The sequence below is a fragment of the Halictus rubicundus genome, chromosome 12 (genome assembly GCF_050948215.1).
Source record: "Halictus rubicundus isolate RS-2024b chromosome 12, iyHalRubi1_principal, whole genome shotgun sequence".
Classification (NCBI taxonomy): Eukaryota; Metazoa; Arthropoda; class Insecta; order Hymenoptera; family Halictidae; genus Halictus; species Halictus rubicundus.
Genome location: NC_135160.1, coordinates 12,361,725 through 12,383,911, shown reverse-complemented (window position 1 = coordinate 12,383,911; position 22,187 = coordinate 12,361,725). Strand labels below are relative to the sequence as shown.

The 22,187-nt window shown below is 41.1% G+C and overlaps 1 protein-coding gene and 1 non-coding gene across 2 annotated transcripts in view; one reads left to right on the top strand and one right to left on the bottom strand.

Annotated features, from left to right (window-relative positions):
• Positions 1-754: 754 nt before the first annotated feature.
• Positions 755-837, bottom strand: Trnal-cag (transfer RNA leucine (anticodon CAG)). Its single transcript has one exon. It is a non-coding gene; the product is annotated as a tRNA-Leu (tRNA).
• A 6,624-nt stretch (positions 838-7,461) lies between these two features.
• Positions 7,462-22,187, top strand: part of LOC143359845 (nose resistant to fluoxetine protein 6) — a 59,349-nt gene continuing 44,623 nt past the window's right edge. The window contains exon 1 of the mRNA XM_076798138.1: positions 7,462-7,924. Coding sequence (XP_076654253.1) covers positions 7,462-7,924 — 463 coding nt within the window. The remainder of the gene's footprint in view (positions 7,925-22,187) is intronic.

Below are 22,187 nucleotides of genomic sequence, written 5' to 3'. Positions count from 1 at the left end.
CGGGTTGACTACGAGATAATTTTTGTTCCCTCAATGCCACTCGTCTTTGACGTACCCCTAAGCGTTCACAATTGAAAAGTCACTCGGCCAGAAGGTTAATAAGCGTGAAGATGGATTTCCATCCGACTCCCGTTTGTTGTAATCGAGGTAGACAGTGTTTCTTCACCGTAAAGATCCATAATGTGCCTGATTACTGCCGAAGCAGAATCCACGGTCAATTGACGAGTCTTCCTTCTTCTTCCGCGGTCGCTTCTTCAACGCGTTTGTTCTCCGATGATATCAGCTGCTCTTCCAACGGTCGCTTATAAATGATGGAGCAGGTCGAGTAGAAGCCGTTAACGTTTCATGGATTCATGTACGCGCGAAGGCGTCAGGAGGGTCAAAGGTCGACTTCATCTGCTCGACGACCCGTTTGCGATTAGGTTCTAAATGGATCGCGACGGTGCTGAACGTTCCATATGGTGCGGACGTTCGAGAATATTATCGTTGTTCAACATCGTAATTTCAGCGCGCACCTTTATGCCCCAAGCATAAATTTATTATTAAAATCTGTAGCAATTTAATTACCAAATTTAATTGTATTTGATATATTGTTGAAGCTGTTCGAAGATTCAATGAGGAGTTGCCGTCATCTTTCGAATTTACATTAAAAGTATGTGATCACTATCACCCTAATTTAATGAAATAATTGTTTAGCATGTTGTGGGAACGTATGGGTAGCATTTAAAAAAATTTTCAAGCGAAAAAAAATATTTGTCAGAAGTGGGATTCGAACCCACGCCCACAGAGTGGACTGCGACCTGAACGCAGCGCCTTAGACCGCTCGGCCATCCTGACTTGGAATAGAATTTCCCAAAACAACCATAAGCGATGTCAAGCGATCTATTTTTAAAATTCTTATCGCAGCTTTATGCAAATCAATCTCGAGATTAATACATCAATCAGAATCACATTCGATCGATCAAATCGGCCGACGATGTATATCTCGTACATCGAACCTACCTAATTAACCAAAAAACATTACCACTCATCGTATCTTCGAGAAAGCGAGGTTCTCTAACAAATATTTATCGAATACACAACATAAAAAATAGAAGTTCAACATTAAAAAACAATGATCAGTCTAACAGCGCCACGAAGCAACGATTGCTTGAACCTCACGAAGAAACGCTTTAGTCAATCGGTAAAAGCAAACAACGAATTCTTCCTTACCGACCGAAGGTCACCAGTTGGTCCAATGGTGCGTGTACGATATAAATCTTTCTCTCGGAAGGTGAAACTCGATAGTGTGAAAACGAAGACAGACATTCGGAAATCGTAATAGAAATCGGTCTTCCGTCGATGCCGCTTTCTCTTCCGGGTGCGAACAAGCATAAGCGCGTTCCATCGAATCGCCGCGGTGTTTCATGGTCGAAGGATTAAGGATCCGGCCGCAATGATCCAGAACCGAAACCTGAGTGTTCAGCCTTTTTAACAAAGAAATCCTCGACTCTCATTACAATTTTTGTGAGTTTTAAAAAAATATAGTTCTCAAACTTGATTTATTTAATCGAAGCTCAGCTATATTTTAGAAAGTTGGTGAACGTGATGAATTACCCGTACGGATTTTTAGGTCGGGAGAGCATAATTTTTTAATAACTTACCAACGCCAATTTGAGATTCAAGGTACGAGTTTCCAACGCGGGAGTTTCTAACGTTAATAACGTGAATAGTTGGGAAGGAGAGAAATTTTTTTTCGATGAAGAATGGCGCCTATAAATTGTCAATATCTTTTTCTTAGATAATGCTAGTAGAAGAAAAATCCATCGAGGAGTTCCAAGATAATTTAAAGCCAATTAAAACAGTGAATCTCACAGACCCTGTGCACCGGAGATAACTGAAATACGTTTTTTAGAAAATGATGGACATTTACGAAGCAATATAAACAGCGATGCGGAAAGAATGGTCTTTTAGCAAACGAACAATTTTCCCAGTGCTTCGTTCAGGAACCGCGTCCGATACCATTTTTCTGGCTTATTGAACAATTCTCTGCGGCGAAAGGTCCCCGGAGAAAAATCCGTCGCTACGTACGGCACACGTTGTTTACGGGACCGTTCTTGCTGGATATTAGAGGTCGATTGATTCCGCGTGATTCAAGGGAACAGTCTCGGAACACGCTCGAATCATTGTGATCGGGACAGCAGTACAGAAAAATCGTATCGTATCGATACGTATCGCTGAAAGTCAGGCGCTCCATTTGTTTCTACTCCCCGCGCTGCGGCCCAGAAACGACGTCTGCCAACGCGGTTTAACAAATGTTCCGCGACCGATCGGATGCAAGATTCGAGTCCGCTAACGAGAGGAGCCGGGATCATCGATCATGTGTTTTACTTTTCAGGGAATCGTGTCTCGGAGCTTGTCGCGGATAAAAGGACGACAACCCCGAGGAAATAGGGGTGCGCGAGGCATCGATCTCTCAAGAACCCGGTGGCCCGGTCTCGGCTACCATCTTTTGTTCGTCTCTGCGAGCAACATTTCACCGGCTTTCCGGATGTCACTCGAATTTCAATAGCGCATCGATTCGAGGCTCCGCGAAACAAGAAAATAAGGGTTAGGGGGTTAAAGGCGTTTTTATCGGCGAGAGAAACCGAGAAGGAGGTCAGCGTTTCAGAGCGGTAACAATTTTCCCCCTCGGTTCGCGACCTCTCGCTCCTCCTCTCGGCCTCTGACAATTTCCACTCCCCTTTTCATCGGATAAACGACTCGAGGCCCGAGTTAACGTGGAAAATCCGGAGAGAACCCGGAAGCCGTCCCGCTTTTTTCGTCTCGAGACCGCCTTCTGTTTCCAGTGTCCCATGAATCGCTTGAATTCAGGCGGACACAGCGAGTCTGTCGATTACTCTTGCCTCTCGCGACTGCAGCACGGATTTACCCAAAGAAAAACGTTTAACGAACGTCCCCTTTAGAAATCCGCCGCGGCTGCAGGCGAAACGGTTTTCGCTCTCGCGAAAGCGTTTTCCGAAAGCTCTTCCTCGATAACGGCGATTTCGAAGCGTAAATGTTTCGTCTCCGACCCAGAAGTCCAGGAGATTATGAAACTTTGGAGACAGATGTGTGTAGAGCACGAGTTAGAACTCGCCATTTTTATCCGCTCTTCGACTTAAACGGACGAGGACCAGAATTATGGCAGATACTGTCTTAATTCATTCGCTGCATCTATTTCACAAATGCTATCCTGAAACTATTAAATCGCTCTAGATGCTCATTCTTCGATCATTATAATGTCGATTGATGTACACAGTTAATGTACACAATTTTAAGTACCGAGGCTTGTAAATGGATTGCGGATCTTTATGCGAAATAAAAATTGTTTGCCTCATTTACAAGTAACAGGGGCCGAGTAAAATTTCCTTTTAATAATGTTAACAAACCGACACCAATGCATTAATATTCTTAAATATTTTTAATCCCTTCATTGCTTCAAGTTGCGACGTTCTTGACATGTATGCATAAATTCCGCAGTCTACATATAAATTATCTGCACGTTTTCGGTGCCCGCACAAAATGGATGACGCCAATCGGCGACATCGGCGGTTGCTGAGACAAAAAAGCAGCAAACAAAGCTTGAGATAGCAACATAGGTATTTTTGATTGTTTTTAGCCTAGATTAGCAAAAATTACTCAGATATAGCATAGGTATTTTTAGTTATCCCAGATTAAGCTAAAATTAACAAAATATAGCATAGGTATTTTTAGTTATCCCAGTTTAAGCTAAAATCAGTAAAATATAGCATAGGTACTTTTAGGCTAGCGTAAGCTAAAATTATTAAAATTTAGCATAGGTATTTTTAGCCTAGCGTAGGCTAAAATTAATCAACTATAGCATAGGTATTTTTAGTTATCCTAGTTTAAGCTAAAATCAATAAAATGTAGCATAGGTACATTTAGCCTAGTGTAGGCTAAAATTAACCAAATATAGCATAGGTACTTTTAGCCTAGTGTAGGCTAAAATTAACAAAATATAGCATAGGTACTTTTAGGCTAGTGTAGGCTAAAATTAATAAAATATAGCATAGGTATTTTTAGACTAGTTCAGGCTAAAATTAATAAAATATAGCATAGATATTTTTAGTTATCCTAGTTTAAGCTAAAATCAATAAAATATAGCATAGGTACATTTAGCTTAGTGTAGGCTAAAATTTATAAAATATAGCATAGGTATTTTTAGGCTAGTGTAGGCTAAAATTAACAAAATATAGCATAGGTACTTTTAGGCTAGTGTAGGCTAAAATTAACAAAATATAGCATAGGTATTTCTAGCCTAGCGTACGCTAAAATTAATAAAACATAGCATAGGTATTTTTAATTATTCTAGTTCAGGCTAAAATGAATAAAATACGAGATAAAATCTTATGTTCCAACGACGAAAAATTTCTGACTGCTCGAGCTGATTCCGGCTCGAAATCGAAGGTCAGCAAAGTGTTAAACTGGCGGGGATAGGAACCAAAATGAAGACAGAAGCGAGAACTTTCTATCAACAAGACTGGCCAATATAAATGAACCTGTAGATTTTCCATCATAAATTCGGTTATAGGGCTGAAAAGAAACTTTCTATAAAGAGAAGACTGGCCAGTATGAACCAGCCTGTACACTTGACATTGCGAATCCAGGAAACGCGAACGAAGAGCAAAACGAACCCAGAAGCGACCTTTCCGTGAAAGAGACTGGGCGGTGTGAATCCGCCTGTATACTTGGCATTGTTGCGAATCCAGGAAACGAGGGAAGACCTTCGAGGCTGCCGGTTATCATTATGTTCGTCGGTCAGAGTGCCTTTGTCACGTATTTTCACTTTTATTTGACGGTTTGCGTAAGTCGTCCCCGGCGCAAGCCACTCTCAGTTTCGCGGTCTTTGCGACGCCGACAGGCCGTTACGAGAAGCTCGAAAGTTTCTCTCCGAATTTCTCGATCGGCCGTTCGTCCTTCTGCAATGGCCATGCATCTGGAGGCCGTTGCAGCCTCCACGGAAACTGCTTCCCGAGGAGATCCGGTTGTGTCCGTTGCGCAATGCACAACCGGAGTGCTTTCTACCGGGATCAGCCGTGTGCACGCGGCTGTAACTTACCACTCACGGGCTGCGAGTATACACGCGCACCGTTCCAACCGGTCTTGCATAGTACTCGCCACAGAGCTCGAAGAAAAAGTATTATTCGGGGATAGTAATCGAAACACGTCCATTTAGATAAGATGCTATTCGCTTCTTCGATCTCTCCTACGTTCCAGAGGATTTGGAAATATTCTTTCCTTAGATTGATCCACTTCGTTCGCGGTCAAATAACGCGACAGCTCTTCGACAATTATTTTGCTCTTGCGTAGTATCTCTTAGAAGGATGTAAGAGCAAGACATTAAATGAAAAGTCACTTTCTGTTTTCTAAAGCTTTATGTCTATAAAATTGTGTGTTTCACAGTTTTGCTTGAAATCCATCAAGTTCACAGTTCAATTGTGACCTCCTGTAACTTCATATAAGAGACACTAACGATATTCTACCTGTGCTCAGTTTAAGTCGTCACGTTTCTACTTTGACGCCCTCGAAATTAATTTCCTGGAAGACCCATTTGTCTCAGCAGACTGCGGATATTTTTGCAAAATAAAAATGGTCTGCATCAGTTGCAAGAAATAGGGGCCACACAAACATTTCTTAATTTTTTTAATCGACCCATTTTTCTTAGCAGACTGCGGATCTTTGTGCAAAATAAAAATGGTCTGCATCAGTTGCAAGAAATAGGGGCCACAAAAAATTTCTCTCTCTCTCTCTCTCTCTCTCGCTTTAATAATTTTAATAAAATGGCGATGGTATATAGGGTAGGGGACCGCATTACTGTTCGGGGTACCGATTACTGTCGTCTATATTATTAATTTTAATGAAAAAATGTAGTATCCCTTTTTTAATATTCATTATGCTTTAAAAAGAAGTATAATTAATGTACGCACAGTACTCCCGCAGTGATTGGGTTCCTTACCCTAGATGTTCCACAATTGTATTAACCCTTTGCACTCGAAGCTATTTCAACTCCAAAATGAAACATTTCTTCCGACCTAGAGTATTTCCCTTCTATATATTTTTTTTTTCATGTAATTTATTGAATTGAAACAAACTTAATAGTGTAAAAAATATTTTGAAAAATGATACAGCAATTTTTAGTGGCGCCTCACAGTCGCCATTCGAGTGCTAATGGTTAATTTGTCTGCTGTTTTAAATTGTACCTAATGAAGAAGAAGAAAAAGAAGAAGAAGAAGATGAAGAAGAAGAGGCTCGTGCCTCGGTTATCTTCAAAGACGTCGGCGCATGGTAAGACCGAGGATGAGATAGTACAAAAAACTGTTAAGAATGTCGAATTGTTGCGGTCAAAAGGCCCCGCGCGGAACACCTTGCAACTTGCGGTGTTTCGCAAGCGGGTCGGTGGAATCGCGAAGAGGTTCGCGGCTGTTGCTCGGCGCGGCAGGAGGCAAAAGGCAAAAGGCAAAAGGAAGGCGACAGTGGGCTGGTTCGGGGGCCCGAAGAAGGAAACATATTTACCAGTGGCGGTGGCGTACCATCGTCAAGAGAAAGGGGGCCGGTGTCCATGGGTGAACGCGACTGCTAACTCGATCCGCTTCATTCAGTGCGTGATCCTTAGCCTCGCGTGCGCGTCCACCTTTGTCCTCCGTTGTTAGGACCACCGGGATCTTCCCGGGTCGATCGGTGAAATCCTCTTTGAAAGCTGATCCGGTCGACGATCATCGGAGAATCGAATCAAACTAATCGGAGAACTTGTCGAATGCAAGATTTCTCGTTCAGATTTTCAAAGACTCTCCAAGGGCTCGAGACCCGATTCAATTTACCACTGGAAGTGAACAACATCGGTGAACGACGATTCCAGAGACTCTTGGTGGAGTGATCGGTTCGGGACCTAACCCCCGGATCTACTTTGGATCATCCGAGTCAATTCTACTGAATTATAGAGACTCTTGGTGGAGTGGTTGGTTTGGGACTGAATCCAAACCTCGATAGGCAACGAGATCCTCAACAATTTTATAGATTTTTCATCGAGTGATCGGCTCGGGACCCAGTCTAAATCTGCTTCGATCAATCCGAGCCTCAGTGGACAAGCAGATCCTTGACGATTTTCTAGATTTTTCGATCGGTTCAAGATCGAACCGAGACCCACTTCCCAGAGATAACCTGCGGCCTCCGAACCGCCTGCCCGATTCCATTGCCGAGCATTGGTAAAAGCAGCCAGTGAAAAAAAAGAAAGTGAACCTCGTTCCACAGTCGTAAACGCGGTCGGGAGCCGAGCATGCCCAGCTAGCCAGGCGGTTGAGAGGTCCGAGTTCGAATCACGGCGACGTCGCAGCTCGAGATGACGTCCGGACGTCTCGGTGGAGGTCGATGAAGGTCGAATCCGTTGAACGAAAAACGGCGAGCTTAATTCCGGGGTGGAACATGTCTGTTTATCCGGCGTGTCTGTTGTTGTTGTTGTTGTTGTTGTTGGCGGTGTGCGTCACGCAGGCGGACGTCCCCAGGAACGAGTCGAACATCCTCCGGCTGGGAAAGTCGAGGAACAGGTCGTCGATCGCGGACGTCCCGGCGAAGTTGAACGAGACCGGCCGAGAGGACGCGAAGGGCCAAGGCCGGCTGATCGGCTTCAGCAAGGGCAATCTCGAGCTGGCATGGAGGAAACAGCTGAAGGTGTTCGACGAGAATGAGGAGAGTACCAGGAAAGACGTGGACATCGACTTCATGAGGGAGAAGCCGCAGAGGACCGCGAACAGCATCCAATGGCTGGCCGATCTTTACGACCCGCTCAGGTGGGCCAAAGTGCCCGGCAAGCTAACGCCCGAGTGCCGCAGAGATCTAGAGCTCTTCGTCGAGTCCCTCAGGGCCGGGAAAGTCTGGGCAGCGAAGAGTGAGTACGCCGAACCCGTCCCGAGGACAGAGACCGTCCCGCGAAATGATCGAACGGCGACCCTGATGCACGCTGCTCCCGTCCCAGAACCCGCACAAGCATTTTCTGCTGCGAACTGCATTCGCAGACGGGCGACGAAATTACTGCATGCTCCTTGGAAGCTTTTTAAAACTTGACCTGGCGACTGGAGTTTGTTTTCAGATGTTGGACGTGTTAATTTACTAGATAATGTATGGAAGATTAGAAATTATCATCGGGAATTGCGAAGAAAACAGTGAAAGTTATTTTTAACTTTCTTATCTGAGCCTGAGATGAAAATTTGAAACGTGCTTTTGGTGGACCTAAGGGAGTTTGCATAAAATTTCATTAAGATCGATTTCTATGCTCTAGAAATGATTAAAAATAGCAAGAGTTGTAAGAAACTGCGATTTAGGTCACTCGTAAGCCCAAAATTCAAGGTTCCTTACGTCTTTCAATGCCAATAGTTTTTTTATGGGTCTACAAAAGACATATTTTGAATTTTCATTGCATGGACAGATGAAAAAGTAGAAAATCGTGACCACTATGCGCTAGAAATTGTTAAAAATAGCAAGAATTGTGGGAAACTGCGATTTAGGTCAATGGTAAGCCCAAAATTCAAGGTTTCTTACGTCTCTCAATACCAATAGTTTTTTATGCATCTACAAAAGACATATTTTGAATTTCCATTGCATGGACAGATAAAAAAGTAGAAAATCGTGACCTCCACTATGCGCTAGAAATTATTAAAAATAGCAAGAGTTGTAAGAAACTGCGATTTAGGTCACTCGTAAGCCCAAAATTCAAGGTTTCTTACGTCTCTCAATACCAATAGTTTTTTATGCATCTACAAAAGTCATATTTTGAATTTCCATTGCATGGACAGATAAAAAAGTAGAAAATCGTGACCTCCACTATGCGCTAGAAATTATTAAAAATAGCAAGAGTTGTAAGAAACTGCGATTTAGGTCACTCGTAAGCCCAAAATTCAAGGTTTCTTACGTCTCTCAATACCAATAGTTTTTTATGCATCTACAAAAGACATATTTTGAATTTCCATTGCGTGGACAGATAAAGAAGTAGAAAATCGTGACCTCCACTGTTTTTTTTTTTTTAGAAATTCCGAGCAGTAGTGATTTTAAAAAAGTTTTTTTTTGTACACTGTATAGTAAACTAATCCTTCTAAAGTCTCAGAAAATCTCAAATCGTTTGGCCCAATTTTTAATAGCATTATTCGCTTTTAACACGTTGACTGCCATGTCACCCATATGTGAGTGACGGAATTATTTGTCCAGGTTTTATAATGAATTTTTACGTTAATATTTTCATCGTACCAAATTTGATTAGAATCTGTAAAATGCAAGAAAGTTGGAGAACTACTCAATATCATACATTTAATTGTTTTCAATTTTTATTTCATTAAATAACTCTCTTTGATTTTATGGAATTTTTGAGGTTTCAAGTGTGGCAGTCAAAGTGTTAAAGGGTGTCCACTAATTGGTTACTTTCTTTTCTGACCCTCCGCGAACCAGGTGGGGTCAAATTAACCCCAAACGGTTTAAAACCGCTACTTCGAAGTATACTGACGAGAAGATGGTTTCCAAAATCAATCGTCCATTTTTTATTCTCCGCGAACCAGGTGGGGTCAAATTAACCCCAAACGGTTTAAAACCGCTACTTCGAAGTATACTGACGAGAAGATGGTTTCCAAAATCAATCGTCCATTTTTTATTCTCCGCGAACCAGGTGGGGTCAAATTAACCCCAAACGGTTTAAAACCGCTACTTCGAAGTATACTGACGAGAAGATGGTTTCCAAACTAAATCGTCCACTTTTTATTCTCGTTGTAATTGATAAGAATTCGCGCAGGGATTCGCAGTCTACTTATCAAGAAACCGGTGCGTCTCCGTCTGTTTTCTTCCTGCATCGGTGAAACCTACGGTTACGGGATTAATAGTGACATTTATAGCGACGTAACCGGAGCTGGTCGCGTGTCAGTGTTTCAGAAGCTGAAGCGTGCCACGCGTATTCATCGGCCGGTGCGTGTTCGCACTGTCACGAGCCTAACTACGAACGAATACACTATACATGCACTGTGGATGCAACCTTAAATATTTTGCAAATTTTATAGAATTTTTTTTAGCACTAAACAATTGTTAGTTATCATTTTCTCTGACAGTTTATGCTTGACAACTGTTGTAACTACTGTTTTTTGTCTTCAACAATTTCCAAGAGAATGACAATCATGGAGGGGTAATTACATCCTCTAAAGTTGAATTTGCGCGGGGTTCAAATCGGAGTAGAACGATGACATTGTCTTCTTTATTGCTAGATTAATCTTTGGACGTTCATAATAAGTAGACCGCGGATCTCTATGCATTTGTAATAAAATTGAGTAGATCGAAATTGTAGGAAAATTTTAAAAATTTCAAATGTCAATATACTATTTCTGATCTATTCTAATCAGCGAGTGAAGAAATGACATTTTACTTGATTTACATTTCTTGTAATCGATGCAGACAATTTTTATTTCGCACAAAGATCCGCAGTCTTATAATAAGTAGACTGCGGATCTTTATGCAGTTATAATAAAATTGAGTGGATCAAATTTCAAATTATAGGAAAATTTAAAAAATTCCAAACGTCTAATAATAAGCAGACTGTGGATCTCTATGCAAAATAAAAATTGACTGCATCAATCGCAACACGCAGGAGCTAAACAAACGGGCTTCTTTCTATTCAATCATTTCAATAAGTAGAAAATGACGTATTGCTATCCTCAAATTCTATTAATTTTTCCTCTGTTTCGAATGACGCCCACTTAATTTTACCATGAATGCATAAAAAGTCTAATAAAAATCTAATCGAATAAAATATTTTTAAAAGTTGAGTAGAATTTTATGCAGTCTCTCAATTTCTAGTCATTTCGGCTGTGGCATTTATTAAAAAAAAAAAGAAGAAAAAATAGAAAATCGCATGAATGCCCGTTCGAGTTCACGCGCCTGCGAACATTGATTTTGCAATTCCCCGAGAAGACTTTGAGGTCTTGAAGACCGGAAGAACTTTCCGCAAAAGCGTCCGAAGCTCTGCGTACCGTGACTGTTGCACAAATCGACCCTGACAGTACACGCGCGATAAAATCGGCCGGCGCATCGACAGTGCAAATGCACCTTTAGGAATTCATGGTTCGCTGATCTCCCGGAGCAGGTTGTCGCCGTCCGACTGGCTCGGTTGCCAAATACGTCGTTACTTTGCGAAACTGCGATTTTGCCGGGCTCGTAATGGTTGCCCGTTCTCCGTTCGTCCGGCCGGAACGCTTCGACGTCGTTGAACGCGATTAAAACGAATTCGGCGGACCAGTATCATGCAACTTGCGCAAGTCTAGCCCCCTGAACAATGGAGAACGCATGGTTGCACGGGTTGGTACCGGTGTTTTAAAAGCGACCCCGCGGAATTTAGACCGGCCGCGTCAAAGACACTAAGTTATTACGGCAAATCACAATGGAGGTTTCGCCAACGCGCTGTAAACTTTGCCAGCCGCGTTTCGAAACTGAAGTCAAACCGCGAAACTCAAAGGAACGAAGGGGGTTCGGCAACTTTGCGCGCGGAAGTGATTTTTCACGTTAACTACTTTGCGTGCTAACATTCTCTCGTGTTAACGACTTTACGCGTTAGCAGTATTTCGTGTTAACAACTTTACACCCCAGCGATCACACGTCTTAATAATCGCTCGCGTTCGCTACTTTGTACTGTAGGCATCTCTCGTGTTGGAAACTTTACGCGATAACTAATTTTTGCGGTGGAAAGCTCGCAAGCTGCCTGCTTTGAGCGCCTGCGATTTTTTAAGCTGGCTGGTTTTGGCGCTGGCAACTTTGGACGCTGGTAGGTCTTTGCGGTTAGCTATTTTCTATCTTTGCAACTTTGCAAGCTAGACATTTTTCACGTTAGTTATTTTGAGGCTAGCAATTTTTCACGGTAGTAGTTTTGAGGCCAGCTATTTTTCACGTTAGCAATTTTCCATCTTTCCACGACAGAAATTTTACACGTTAACAATTTTAAGGCCAGCAATTTTCCATCTTAGCAACTTTGCAAGCTAGAAATTTTTCACGTTAATAATTTCGAGGCTAGCAATTTTCTATCTTAGAAACTTTGCAAGCTACAAATTTTTCACGTTAATAATTTCGAGGCTAGCAATTTTCCATCTTAAAAACTTTGCAAGCTAGACATTTTTCACGTTAATAATTTTGAGGCTAGTAATTTTTCACGTTAGCAATTTTGAGGCCAGCAATTTTCCATCTTAGCAACTTTGCAAGCTAGAAATTTTTCACGTTAATAATTTTTGCGGTGGAAAGCTCGCAAGCTGCCTGCTTTGAGCGCCTGCGATTTTTCAAGTAGGCTGGTTTTGGCGCTGGCAATTTTGGACGCTAGTAGGTTTTTGCGGTTAGCAATTTTCTATCTTTGCAACTTTGCAAGCTAGACATTTTTCACATTGATCATTTTGAGGCTAGCAATTTTTCACGTTACTAGTTTTGAGGCCAGCTATTTTTCACGTTAGCAATTTTCCATCTCAGTAACTTTCCACGACAGAAATTTTACACGTTAACAATTTTGAGGCCAGCAATTTTCCATCTTAGAAACTTTGCAAACTAGAAATTTTTCACGTTAATAATTTTAAGGCTAGCAATTTTCCATCTCAGCAACATTCGCACGACAGAAATTTTTCGCTGTGGACAATTTTTCACGTTAGCAATATTCCATCTGAGCCACTTTACAAGCTAGAAATTTTTCACGTTAATAATTTCGAGGCTAGCAATTTTCCATCTTAGAAACATTGCAAGTTAGACATTTTTCACGTTAATAATTTTGAGGCTAGTAATTTTTCACATTAGCAATTTTCCATCGTAGCAACTTTGAACACTAGACATTTTTCACATTAACAATTTTGAGGCTAGCAATTTTTCACGTTAGCAATGTTCCATCTGAGCAACTTTGCACGCTAGGAATATTTCACGTTAACAATTTCGAGGCTAGCAATTTTCACGTTAGCAATTTTCCACCTAAGCAACTTCGCACGCTGATGATTTTCCACCTTAGCAACTTTACAAGCCTGCGATTTCCCAACTTAACTATTTTCCACCTTAGTAACATTAAACGCCTGCGATTTTCCACGCGAGCAACATTCGAAAGGTTTCGAAACGTCAACGTCCAGTGCATCGTGCGCCACCCTGCGATGCAACAAATATAGAGGTTTAATTAGCCCCGGAACGCTTCATCAGCCGATAACAAAGTTCCCAGATACGAGCACTGTATGTACATACTTTTCAATCAGTGGCTTCGGCGACAGGTAGAATCAATTAGTATTTCGCGCTCTTTCGAATTATAATTAGATTGTTATTGTTAAATGTGTTCATTGGCAAGTTTCCGGTGGAAATTTCCGCGCAGATTCAGGGTTGCTCGCGCGATCATTACAACGGTCCGAGGCAGGAGAAGCTCGTGGTGGCAGTCGCCGCGCGGATCGATCGCTTGCGGTTGCGACGCGGTAGCCAAATCGGCTTTCATGGTTTTCCAGATTTAGGGTGATTTCCGGCAACGAGTCGCCCGGCCGGATTATCGACGACGGCGTGGAAATTCGCGGGTGAAACCGCGACATTAGCCACCCCTGTGATTTCGAACGACTTCTCGTCGCTGCGATCCCTTTCGCGTTGTTTCGCGTTTCGATGGAAGCGATAGCGATGCAACGAAGCACCCTGCAAGTACCCTAATCGATGGCACTCGAACCCTTTAACCCTGTCTTTTACTTCAGAACGTGCTACGAAATGATACAGTTCAATAATATTCCCATAGGAAGATCTATTAACGCTTTGACAGCTGCGCCACTCAGAGATGGAAGACGGAATTGTTTGATCTTTAAAAATTATTTGATCTGGCGGCGCCAATTAAAAGCCTGACTGTAGTTAAACCGTTCTTCATGCAGGAAAAAATTATTTTAACCGAGGAAACGGGATACAATTATGTTCGATATTGAGTTTATTAATTTGTCCGCAGTCTATTCATTGTTTCTTAGATGAAGAAGAACGTCTATATTTATTGTACGATATATGTCAACAACACGGGTCTTGCCAACGTCATGTATCGTCCAGGAGACCCAAGATGTGTTATGGTTACACTACTTGGCGTCAGAGGTCTCTCACGGGGTATACCTCGTGGTAGTGGGGATTATTCCGCGACGTTTATCATCCTGGCCTTGACGACATATATGTATAGGGAAGTCACTGTATTGCGTTAATATATTCATGTGAATGCGAATCTGTGATATTGAAAAGGGTTGAAAGAGTAGCGAGTGCGTACAGGTTAACCTTTCAATTTTTATTTCATGAAATACATTTTGTTGATTTTATCGAATTTTTTACACTGCCAGATTCGCGCTCAGGTTTCTGCACGAATTTTTGGGAATTTTTCCGGAAAAACTATTGAACCTTTTTCATCGGAATTTGACGCGCATGTTTATTGATATTTGAAGTGCACGTGTGATTTTTTTTTAAGATAAAAATAATCAAAATTTCATGGGACGACTGTTGGAAATAGAAACCTTGATTATTTACAAAATGGCGGGATTTTGAAGTCAATTTTCCCGCGAAGATATTCCTATGAAAAAGTAGGAGAAAATTGACGCATTTTAATGGCAGTAGAAAATAATTATTTACAAAATGGAGGAATTTTGAAGTCAATTTTCCCGCGAAGATACTCCTATGAAAAAGTTGGAGGAAATTGACGGATTTTAATGGCGTTAGAAAATACTTATTTACAAAATGGCGGAATTTGGAAGTCAATTTCCCCATGAAGATATTCCTATGAAAAAATAGGAGAAAGTTGACGCATTTTAATGACAGTAGAAAATAATTATTTACAAAATGGAGGAATTTTGAAGTCAATTTTCCCGCGAAGATACTCCTATGAAAAAGTTGGAGGAAATTGACGGATTTTAATGGCGTTAGAAAATACTTATTTACAAAATGGCGGAATTTGGAAGTCAATTTCCCCGTGAAGATATTCCTATGAAATAATACGAAAAAATTGTCAGATTGTAATGGCAGTAGAAAATAATTATTCTCATACGATATCCAACAAGATTCTATCAAATGCAACGTATTTTCCGTTGTTTTAACTCTTCTATTTATCTGACCAGTACACAATCTTTATTCATGGAAAACTGAACGTATTTATCCTAGTGGAAGATGCAGTTGAAGATGCTCTCGTCCACAAAGAGCCTCTTGATGAATGCTGGATCGCAAAAGATTCTGCTTAACATCATTAACTGAGTAAAGTTATGTTCCGTTTGCGTCCCGAACGATAAAAGACACGTTTTCATCGTTAGCACAATTACACGAGTCCCAGATTCTCTTGAATGCCGGATCGTAAAAGGCTTTCTTCGATGACTGTGCACAGCTACATTCTTTGCGTGCATTAAATCATCAAAGTCCTCTCTGAAACGGTCCGCTGCTCTAACGCGAGAAGACACGTTCCCGCGGTAACTTTCATTTGCTATTTCAGCCCGTGGAAAATTTATGTCCACGTTATTATACTGAAATCGTTCCATTACGTCACTGTTTTCACAATTATCACACTCCGAGGCTCTACGCAGTGCAGCGACAGCTTCTTCGATATCCTCGTCTATTGTTCTTTCCCGTTCACTCGCGACGCTGCTTTCATTCGACTCGAGTCTCCTTTCAGCGTTGACTGAATCATTTTGAAATGCAATAACCCTTTAAATGCACTCTTTAAACTTTAACAAACTGAAATTCAAGTCGACTAATTGCAAGAATTCCGAACTAACTTGTACACTATTTTCTGTTATTCCTTCTTCGGCATTCCGTTCGAATAATTAGGTCAGATTTTTTTCGCGCAACTCTTCCCCACGGAATCGTTCGAAACAGGCTACTATTGGAACGAGAGGAACGCGAAATGCTGATTGAAAAACTTGATTGCTTCCGAGGCGGAACCAGTGATCACAGAACGGAACTTGATGATTGGAAAATTGACTCGGACTCGTAAACACATATTGAACTTGATCCTATTCGTGGCTACGAAAACCGATCGGATAATCGAAAGTAGGAAGCTGCTCGGACGCTCGTCGGAACGTTGTGCAAAAGTTTCGCAAACATTCGACGGCCCGCTAATCCCCGCGCCGGCGCTATCAACACGCGTCGGCTAATATTGTTTTTCCCATTATTCTCCCGGGGCCCGAGCTGCGCGTGTGCTCGATCGTCGGGCGAAATCGCGGAACGAGGAGATTGGAAAGCGCTCGCTGTCGAATCGACGACAACAATGCTGTATTTGTTGCGCCGGAGATTGATAACTAGCCGGCGGATTTCATGCGCAACCGAGAAACAATTCAAACTCGCCGGCACCTGCTATTTTATTCTCGAGTTTTCGGAACTTCGGTCCTCCGAGGAGTAAACTCGTGGCATGATTGTTTCAGAAATTTTGTGACTCGACTGCGGCTTTTATGCATTTATGACGAAAACGGGTAGGCGTTAAAACAGTGAAAACATTAGACACGAAACATTAGTCCATCTATCAGACGAATTTTAAAATGCTGTTACATTATTTTCATCCTATTGAACATATTAAGAAAGAAAATAAATTTCTATTTCAGTCCGGTCGGTTGCAATTCAGGTAGACAATTTTTATTTTGCATAAAGAATGTCCAGTCATGACAGAAAAATTGACGAAGTGAAGAATGACTAGCGTGCAAAGTAGCCAAGGTGGACAATAGCTACCTTGCAGAGTGGTTAACGTCATAAATTATCAGCACGAAAAATTGCTAATGTAAAAAATTGCTAGAGTCCAAAATTGCTAACGTGAAGAATTACTAGCCTGCAAAATAGCCAAGGTGGACAACCGCTACCGTGCAAAGTGGTTAAATGCAAAATTATCAGCACGAAAAATTGCTAGCGTCCAAAATTGCTAACGTGAAGAATTACCAGCGTGCAAAGTAGCCAAAATGGACAATTGCTACCTTGTAAACTGGGGTTAACTTGCAAAATTACCAGCACGAAAAATTGCCAACGTAAAAAATTGCTAACGTGAAAAATTACTAGTCTTATTTTTACTTACTACAAAAGTGGTTAAATGCAAACTTACCAGCACGAAAAATTGCCAGCATCCAAAATTACTAATTTGAAGAGTTACTAGCGTGCAGAGTAGCCAAAATGGACAATTGCTACCTTGTAAACTGGGGTTAACTTGCAAAATTACCAGTACGAAAAATTGCCAACGTAAAAAATTGCTAACATGAAAAATTGCTAGTCCAAAATTGTTAACGTGAAGAATTACTAGCGTGCAAAGTAGCCAAGGCCAGTAATAGCTACCGTGCAAAGTGGTTAAATGCAAACTTATCAGCACGAAAAATTTCCAGCATCCAAAATTACTAATTTGAAGAGTTACTAGCGTGCAAAGTAGCCAAGGCGGATAATTGCTACCGTGCAAAGTGGTTAAATGCAAAATTATCAGTACGAAAAATTGCCAGCATCCAAAATTACTAATTTGAAGAGTTACTAGCGTGCAAAGTAGCCAAGCCGGATAATTACTACCGTGCAAAGTGGTTAAATGCAAACTTACCAGCACGAAAAATTGCTAGCGTCCAAAATTGCTAACGTGAAGAATTACCAGCGTGCAAAGTAGCCAAAATGGACAATTGCTACCTTGTAAACTGGTTAACTTGCAAAATTACCAGCACAAAAAATTGCCAACGTAAAAGATTGCTAACGTGAAAAATTACTACAGTCCAAAATTGTTAACGTAAAGAATAACTAGCGTGCAAAGTAGCCAAGGCCAACAATAGCTACCGTGCAAAGTGGTTAAATGCAAAATTATCAGTACGAAAAATTGCCAGCATCCAAAATTACTAATTTGAAGAGTTACTAGCGTGCAAAGTATCCAAGATGAACAATTGTCACCGTGCAAAGAGCTTAACGTGAGAAATTATTAACGTGCAAATTTCCAGCACGAAAAATTGCTAAAGTGAAATATTGCCAACGTGAAAAATTGCTATCGTGCAAAGTTGCTAACTCCAGTATCTGCAAAAGTGAAAAATTGTCAGCACGTAAAGATGCCAGCGAAATTGCCGACATGAAGAATAGCCGAAATGTAAAGTTGCACAGTCAATGGGCGAAACACTGATCAAAAGGATTGAACATACACGAACGCAGAGGACACATGTATGGATTAAAATTGAACGTGCGTCACACGATTTAACGAGAGGACTTTTCCCTCAATTGAACGTCAACTTTGACCGAATTCGATTCGCAAAATATTCCCCTGGCAGTATTATCTCGTCGTGGCTGTAAATGGCTCTGTTACGAACTTTCATTAACAGTCGTCCTTCACGCGGAGTACACCCGCTCACGTAGAATATTTTGTGAGCTTCGGGAAGGTTAAGCTTCCAGGTTAATTGTCCTGGCAGTTCTTGTCGGCCATTGCTCACAATTTATTAACGTTTTACAGCCCGGACTGCGAATCTCCTCGTTACGTTACTCGTTCTCGCAGATTATATTCTCCGTGCCTAAACGCTTTGAATATTAACAAAAAGCTGAACGTTTCTTCCAGCGGACGCCATGAGCGCGTAGAAATCGAAGAAAAGATGATCGCGATTCATGCGGGAAACAGGATCTCGCGAACCTGTTCGATCGAATTCGGTAAAAATGTTCGTTTTAATGGAATTCGCTATTCTATATGGTAAAGAATACAATTTAATGGCGTACACTTTCGATAAATCCGCGATTTATCGGCGAACTCCGGCGAGCCTAGTCACGGGATAAATCAATCCGAAATGTCAATGAGTTCTCGAGAACGTGCTGCTAACGGTCCACGGGAACGTAGGCCGCTGCGAAATTACTATCTCTCGAACCGTGCGGATATTAGACGCGCATTAGGCGTTGCGTCAGATAGTAAATCATCCTATCGCTTCACGCTGATGCGGTGTTTCGAGTAGCGACAAAACGAAAATTTAACACTTCAACTGACAAAGTAGCAGCCGACAAAATTCCATACAATTAGCGTTATTTAATTAATAGACCGCTTTACGCATTCATGATTTCTGAAAATTTTCAAAAAATGCTGGAATATAAAATTCCACAGAATTTAGTACGATTTTTATTTATTGCGGATCTATAAAGGTCGCTGCTACTGATGATTAGATTGTATTTGTTTCCACTTTCCGAAAATTTGCCGACAAAATTCCATACAATTAACGTCATTTAATTAATAGACTGCGGGTCTTCGTGCATTCATGGCTTCTGAAAATTTTCAAAAAACGATGTAATATAAAATTCCACAGAATTTAGTACGATTTTTATTTATTGCGGATCTATAAAGGTCGCTGCTACTGATGATTAGATTGTATTTGTTTCCACTTTCCGAAAATTTGCCGACAAAATTCCATACAATTAACGTCATTTAATTAATAGACTGCGGGTCTTCATGCATTCATGGCTTCTGAAAATTTTCAAAAAATGCTGTAATATAAAATTCCACAGAATTTAGTACGATTTTTGTTGATTGTGAATCTATAAAGGTCGCTGCTACTGAAAATTTGATTGTATTTGTTTCTACAAAATTAGATTGTATTTGTAAAAATTGGAAATTGCACGAACATCCGCAGTGTATTAATTAGTGAAATGAAGATTGAGAAGATAAAATGCAGGATGGTGTCCTACAATTTTATTGCATTTTCCAGGTCTTAACCCTTGGTGTCATGAATTTATTGGCGTAAAAATTGATTTTTAAATCAGGATTGATGAGAGGCTCCAGGAATGTTTCTGCGTTCCATTAGCTCGCGAATAATTCTTCTGTTAGCGAATTTTTTTCGCATGGAACAATCGAGAATCGGCCCGCCGTGACGTCTGCGATCCGATCGGAGAGACTCGAGAGAAATTACCGATGCTCGGGTGTTTGTCCGCTTTCTCCGATCTCGCGATCGCATACCGGTATTTTACGTAACTGGCAATGAACCTTCCGACAGCTGAACCCTCGAAATATTTACGCAACCACTATCCTGTCCGACAGAGAGATAGACACAGAGAGAAAGAGAGAGAGATAAATTACAAATCAATTAACACTTTAACTACCAAAAGTTAACTGTTTCTGCACTTGAGACCGTGCACTAGCCCCGGAACTCGTAAATTTCATCCAATACATGAGATTCGCCCGACCCTGAATAGTTTGTAAACAAGAGAAAGCGAATTGAGTTTCTTTATGACTGTACTGCGGATTTAATGCATTTACGGCGGAAACGCGTAAGTGACCAGAGCCATTGTGTAACCTGGAGAAAGGTGGAGCGTTCACGAAGAAATTGTAGAATCTCGGGAATAATTGTAGAACCTGGGAGGTCCAGGAAATAATTGTAGAACCTGGGGAAGAATGTTAGAGGTTAGGAAACAGTTGTAGAATACACGAAGAAATTGTAAAATGTAGGGAATAATTGTAGATCCTGGGAGGAAGTGTTAGAACCTATCAGGGGATTCTGAGGTCCAGGAAAAAATTGTAGAATCTGGGGAAGAATGTTAGAGGTTAGGAAACAGTAGTAGAATCCACGACGAAATTGTACAATCTAGGGAATAATTGTAAAACCTGGGAGGAAATGTTAGAACCTATGAGAGGATTTGTGAGGTCCAGGAAAAAATTGTAGAACCTGGGGAAGAATGTTAGAGGTTAGGAAACAGTTGTAGAATCCACGAAGAAATCGTAGTGAAGTTGTAGAACCCCCCAAGGGAACGTAGAATCTAGGAAAAAATTGTAAACCCTAGAGCAAAGTTGAAGAACCCCCAAAGGGATTATTTTATTCAGATTTATCTTCTTATTGCACCAATTTAACCTTTCCAATTTAATTCGACTAAAAGTAGCACATATTTTGCTCCATAGAGATCACAAGATTGAATTTACAGTAACGTCTTGATCTAAGCCCAGCCCTCGGGTCCGTGCTGTGACATAGATCGTATAGGACTACTATTTACTTGGCTCCTTTACTAGAGTTGATGTAGAGAATTGACTAAGATCGAGTAGCTCCGTTCGCCTCAGATCAAGACTTTACCGTACTTAAATTTTTCGCAATTTTCATAATAGGCCCCACGAGCTTATTCAATAATTTTCGGTAGAAATTGGAATGGTGGTACTTTTAGCGTTAAATAAATTGCCATAAAGTTTGAGTATCTGAGTGATACTTTTGAAACACTGAATTGCCGACCGGGGACTAAGTAGAATGGCCAATAAACATACCTTTGTAATTGTCTTTTGGCTAACAACCTAACAAAGTTTGATTAGATCGTTCCGCCCGAGATATCTGATTAACGATTAATATTCTTTTCGGGGGAGAACCCTCGTGGCCTCGATTACACAGATTAATTATCACCTTATCTACCGAAACCCTTCTGATAGATCTCGCAGGGATTATAGCGCACGAACAAAACAGTAATTCTCAATAATATTCTCAAAAATAAATCGTTCACAAATCGTTGAGTATTTTCTCGATCAACGATTGCCTCGATTAAAAACTCTCAGTGAGAGAAATGCGCATTTTCCGCACTCCGGTGCTTCCTAAAATTTTGGAAAAAATGTGGCATATTTGGGACCCTAAGGCGCATTTTTGAGAATTTTCTCACATTTTTCAGATGTCTAAAATTGATGTATCGAAAATGCGATTTTCCGCACTCTGATGCTTCCCAAAATTCTGAAAAAGGCGCATTTTTGAGAATTTTTCCAGATCGTTCAGATGTCCAAAATTGATGTATCGAAAATGCGTTTTTCCGCACTCTGATGCTTCCTAAAATTCTGAAAAAATGTAGCATATTTTGGATCCTGCGACGCATTTTTGAGAATTTTTCCAGATCGTTCAGATGTCCAAAATTGATGTATCGAAAATGCGTTTTTCCGCACTCTGATGCTTCCTAAAATTCTGAAAAAAATGTGGCATATTTTGGATCCCGAGGCGCATTTTTGAGAATTTTTTCAGATTTTTCAGATGTCCAAAATTGATATAGATCGCATGAAAAAGACGAGGAGAGGCGCAGTCGAAGCACAGGTAGACGCAAATGAAAAGTCATCGTGATAAGCGAGAGCCGCGTGTTTGCAGCGTTGTTAATTCACTTTTCCGCGGCGAAACATGCATACACCTGTCCGGTCGCATCGTCCGACTACTCGTTTCAGTGTGTACATTTTTCCGCTGCAGCGCCGGGCTGAAAATTATTTG